A 5,964-nucleotide genomic window follows, 5' to 3' on the forward strand; every position below is an offset into this window, starting at 1 on the left:
CACAAAGATGTGCTTATTTTTAATTGGAAAGGTGTTATAATCAAATAACGAAATGTTTAAGTTTGTCTTGTTTATGAATAAAACTATAACAATATGAAAAGTGCAACAGATAATGGCACACAAAGAGACATATTATTCTACTGTAATGAAGGACCTTTTACAGTATCGAGACAAAAGATGTCTGCCTGCACCTTGACACAAAAAAGGTCCTTCGTAATATTAATCCTATTTATGTGCCATTATTTGTGCTCTTCACATGCTGTTTCAGCTTTTTTTTTACATCCTGTAATATTCTTAGCAACAAGAGAGCAATATCAATTAATTAAACAGAGTCCTTTTATGAAAAAGTTTGTAAAAGAATAAAAAAATTAATAATTCTTCACAATTTATAAAAATTTTACTGAAAGATGGGGATTCCAGATTGAAATGATTAATAACTAGTTAAAAAGTTTTAAATATCAATATTATAAATAGATAATGAGATATTAGTATGACTCATAATGAGACTATTGCAGTGTGTTTTTTTTAAAAAAAAATATTGAGCACCAAAAGATTAATTACTAAAAAATACTTTACAATGAAGACACAGTAATTTTTTAAGTATTTAATTGACTCAGACTCCCGCGAGTCTGAGTCAATTAAATACTTCCCAAAAAAGGATTATTTGAACAAATTAATAGAGTCTCAAATACATAAGAATTTATACAGTAGTAGCATTTTTTTGATAAAAGTTTAAACAGTTTACAGAATCACCAAAATGTGCAAAATTAGATTATTTTCTATTTTTCAAACTTTATAACAAAACTTTGCAAAATTGTAAGCATCAGTACAAAAAGTTAATTTTCCTGACATATTGATAAAAAATTATGATGCTTATCTTTGCACTTTACAAATTGTTTGCTTTCTCTTTTTACAGAGAAAAAGAGGTAAGTGATTTATTACATGTAGCAATTTGCAAACATATAACATCAAACATACAACTTACTTCCTTTAAAACCATTATTTTTAATGATTTAGAGACAAATTATTATGAAATTTACCATTCACAATAATTTTAATTGTTAACATCTATTGTGTGAATGGGGTAGTTGATATTTTCTTAAAACCTTATATAAAACTATTTACCAGCTTTATCTAAAATATTCTTAATCAAAAAGGTAAGTCAAATTTATTCATAAATATTCATGCATATTAGAAATATCTATGAATTCTGTTTAAAAAAGTAAATAATGGAACATGTGAACAAATAAAAGGCATCATTAAATAATACATGAGCAAACACACACAAAAAAGAGATTTAAATGCTTCAGTTAAGAATAGTTGATTAACAAATAACTTCAATGTTTGATAATTTGAAATTAAATTCATTTAAAGATGGCATGATAGCTTAACTAATAATTTTTTCTTGATTACATAATCTTACAAATATTAAATCCTTCGTAAACATGTATATTGGCACACACTAGAGTATACAGAAAACAAGTAAAACACTCAAGCAACATTTGGCAGTAATAAAAATTGTAAATATCTCAAAAAATAAGAAAGCACAGAGTTTTCTAACAAATTACAATCACTATAAAATGTCACTCAGTTGTATGCTATCCTTATTGTCATGATCAGCATGGGATAATATTTGTGCAGCCATCTGAGATTTCGTTCCTAAATTTTGTTCTCGAATATGTAAGCATTCTTGATATGTGGCAACATTCGACTCTAAATCACACATATCAAATTTAAATCTAATTCTTAAATCAGGTTCAACACCCCGCATTACATGTAGTTTAGACTGAACAAAAATTTCAAATAAGTCTAAGTGGGAAGTATAAAGTAACTCATTTTTCAGGTCTTTATCAGTTTTAATCATAGGGATAGTATTTTCTAATTGTTTTCTAATAGCTAGATAGTCAGATAAATAAAAACTTGCATGCTCATAACTTTCAGTATCAAAATGACCTAAATCTTTTTTGATTTCAACATTATCTGGCAGCGTGACATGATTGTAAGCTAGAGCAGGGTGGTATTGACGAAAAGGGATAGGGAAGAAAACCTGAGTTTTTAAAATGGTATTCATACGCACACGGTTAATGTAATCTGTATGAATCTCCATTCCAATATGGCACAATAGCATTAGCGAATCAGATGATAATTTTCTCGATACTAAGTCTACAAGAGCAAAATAAGGAGGCATTTTCCCAATGGTTTTCACACTGAACCATGCAATTTTGGCACCATTTGATCTATATTTATTAACATATGAGCTAACCATATCTTTTAAAGGACCAAACACATCTTCCTTTTCACCTTTACCAGGATCTTGTGGACCATACAAAAAAACTAACAACATAACAGTACTATCTTGTTTTTCAATACAAGTTTTAACATAATCATCTAAGAATCTGAGCGCTTCGTTTCGTTCACTGGCTTTAACAGTTACTAATAAAACTACCCGAGTATGTTCCGTAACAAAAGGCACTGGAATTATTTCAACCTGATTAAGAGGGCGAACTGCAGATATTCTCTTTAATATTTCTAAACCAGTAGTTTCATCCAAGAACAGCATGTCCAAGATGTATTCTGTACCACGAGTTGGATCAAATCTCTTATAACCATTAACTAAACTTTGATAAATGTATTTATCCTGATAAGTAATTTTAACCCATTGCACGGCAGATTTAAGTAGATCATGAATTTCAAGTTTGTTTGAGCCTTTAATTTCTGAAACTATTTTTAATTCAGTTTCTAAAAACTTGTGCGTATTATTAAAGTAGATCCATGGAAGAACATCAAACCTACCATGAGGCTTAAATGGTGGTTCTATGCCAACTGGCCAAGAAGATCTACTTACATTTTCTGGAAAAAATGCATTTAAATCAGAAATTTTTACTTGTATTTCTTGCAATTCATGTTGATTGTCAATAAGCTCTTGGTGGCAGAAATGATGATGTATTAAGTAATGATCCTCTGGAACTGAGACAGTATAAACAGTTAGCACATTTCTAAGATCTTTAGGCCATGATGATTTTAATATAGAGGCTTCTAAACCATCATCTTTAGAAACATGGTGAGATATGTAAGCAAGCCCCTGGAAAAAGAAATAAGCAAGTTGTAGGAGAAAGAGATACATATTTCAACAGATATTATAAATAAAATAAAATACCTTAAAAATTGAAAGTTTTAAAATATAGCCTGAAAAAGAAATTATTTAATAGTTAAGTTATCATGATCCAAATTCTTGCCCTTAAGATTGATGGAAATTGATTTTTATCAGATCTTAAGATCATAGCAAAACTACTTAAACTATTATTCAGTTTCAGTTTTTGGTCAAGAGTAAAGCATATCTGATGTTCTTCTTGAGATCTTCCTTATTTACCAAATAAAGATATTGAAGATTCTATTAAGGTAAAACTAAGTGAACTAAAACTGTTATCATGAAATATTTTACATGAAAACATCTGGATATTATTCTCATGACTGTGTATGTAAAACTTAATTTTTTCCTTCGATTTTGAGAAACACTCAAATGCTAGAATGTATTTTTATAAAATATTTAAAAAAATAACAAAAAATTAGATTTATATCACTAAATCTTCAGACCTCAAGCACGCGGCAAAATTTTCCCATGCCATTGGTGACCAAATGTTTAGGGCAGATGAGTAAAGTTCAGCTTTGTAAAATCTGTGTTTCAAATTAAACTACCAAATTTTACCTGGAGTAAAGACGCTATTGATTGGTATGTAATTATAGATTGATAGTATAGATTCTTTTTAAAGACTGAATTACTTGGTGATTGTCTTAGAGCTTTTACAAATGGACCCTCCCCTAAACAAAGTTTGATCTTAAAGCTGAAATTTTTAATTCATTTTAATGCCAAACAGCAATGGTTCGTAAAAACAAAATATTAAAAGTATAGGAAAATTTCTGATATTTTTCTTATTTAAATACATTTTTAATGATGTGTGGATGACTGAACAGATGAAACTTTATGGAAAGGAATATTTTTATTCTTTATTCAATATATGACTTTTAGACTTTTGGTAACCAAAATTTTATATTACATCTGTTAACATTTAATAAAATGTTTAAATTTTTCATGACAATAGTGACAAGGGAAAATTTTAGAATAGCTTTTACTTTTAGAATAGAAATTTCTTGCCCTACCATAGAAAATTTGGGACTAGCATTAGCCCCAGTAATCTCTACCTGGTTCTGACAGCTTGTAGTCACCCTAAGCTAACCACTACACATATATATTTAAAATTTCATGCAAGAACAGAAATCTTTTGACGTCTTGGCAATGGTAGTTGGGTGGAGGGGGATAGATACACTAATTTTTTGAGCATATATTATTGTCCCAACTTAAGTGTTTTATATTTATATTGAAACAATATACATTACCATAATAAGATATAAGATAGCATAATAAGATATTTTAACAAAAAGAGCGAGGATATTTCTGTATCATGATCTGTCGCACCAACTGCAATCGCCAAATGGATTTTAAACTTTCAAATTTTTATAAAACAACACGTAGATGTTGATAAGATATGTTAGACCTTTCGAGTTTCTCTTTTTCTGTGATGTTTTTTTTTCTGTTTCATGCAAGCCACTGCCCAGAAGTTGCCAAGACTTGGCGAATATTCTGCCACAGATCAGGATACAGGAATCTCCCCAAAAGACCAATATTTCAGATTTTTTTCTTCGAATTTCTCCCAATACTGATACCTGAATTTCAGAAGAACATGATTGGTCAGTACCATGTAGAACACATCGTCCAAAATTATCACTGTTACTTTGAGAAAATGTATGCTGGATGCACCAGTCTAAATTTTGAACAGTTTTAGAAAGAACTGAATGAGAGAGGAGAATTCCAGCATCTAAATTGCAATATAATGAATCAATTTCAATCGGTTGTCCCAAGTGAACATCTCGTATGATACTCAAGTGACTGACGAATTCTAGTAACTTTTTACCCCTGATGTGAGTGGTATCTTTGGCAAAGAAGAAAAAATCATAATCATTTAAAAAGTTATTTGACACATATTGCAGCATATTGAAAGGCGCTAAAATTTCACGCTTATCAGGAAAATTGACTATAGAATTACTACTAAGATCCACATTTTCGGAATCAGCTCCTTCTAGAAAAAATAAAATTTTATTTGCATGTTTCGTAAGAGTTTTATTAAGTGCACTGCCTAATGATGATATGGTAGACGGTGTAGACAAAACACCAATAAACAATTTCTCTTTAATTCCAAGTTCAGTGGAATAATATCGAGCACGAGGAATTTGGATTTTTTCTGGACGAGGAACATTTTTTGGTTTGGTATCTAAGTGCATGACGGGTTCGTATTCATCAATGGCAGTCAGAGCGGAAGTTTTGGTGTCGGAAATTCGATCCTGAGTTAAATGTGGATGAGAACACTTCTCTTCCATTATAGGCATCACAATTAATGACAATGTTATCCCAAAACAGAAACCGATAATGGAAATGATATGGTGAGAAAAGAAAAAACTTAGCCTCTTGAGTATTCTCATCATTAAGTAGAGATGGCATGGATGTTGAGCAATAAAATTTGATAAAATATTTGATTTTAAATAATAATATTATGATAAAGGTGAAATCATGTTTTGGACATAAAATTTTAATAAAATATAGGTAGACAATTCAAAAATTAACTATTTCCAACACCGAAACTTTTTCCCAATCCGTCGGCCCTCAACTTAGCAACCAAAACAAAAACATTGTAATTCGATACAAATATTAAATCGATATAATTTGTATTCCTTAGAACAATTTTCTTTTCATGACATGAATCAAAATCACTTTCCTAAGAGTAATATTAAATTTTAGAATAACTAAAATCAAGATTTACAAAATACATTTTTAATCTTACTCTAATTATGTGAAGGAAGGAAGAAAATATAGAAATAATCTGAATTAACTTTTTAAGTCTTATTTATACT

General features: G+C 29.6%; 1 protein-coding gene across 1 annotated transcript; it reads right to left on the minus strand.

Annotated features, from left to right (window-relative positions):
• Window positions 1-536: 536 nt before the first annotated feature.
• Chpf (Chondroitin polymerizing factor) lies at window positions 537-5,751 on the minus strand. Its single transcript, XM_016065480.4, has 2 exons — window positions 4,723-5,751; window positions 537-3,082 (listed from the first exon to the last, which is right to left on the minus strand). The coding sequence occupies exons 1-2, from the start codon at window positions 5,536-5,538 to the stop codon at window positions 1,574-1,576; spliced, it is 2,325 nt and encodes a 774-aa protein (XP_015920966.2). The 5' UTR covers window positions 5,539-5,751; the 3' UTR covers window positions 537-1,573.
• Between the last annotated feature and the right edge of the window lie 213 nt (window positions 5,752-5,964).

Source organism: Parasteatoda tepidariorum, chromosome 2 (genome assembly GCF_982258835.1).
Source record: "Parasteatoda tepidariorum strain Cologne lab strain chromosome 2, Ptep-v5.0, whole genome shotgun sequence".
In the NCBI taxonomy this organism is placed as follows: Eukaryota; Metazoa; Arthropoda; class Arachnida; order Araneae; family Theridiidae; genus Parasteatoda; species Parasteatoda tepidariorum.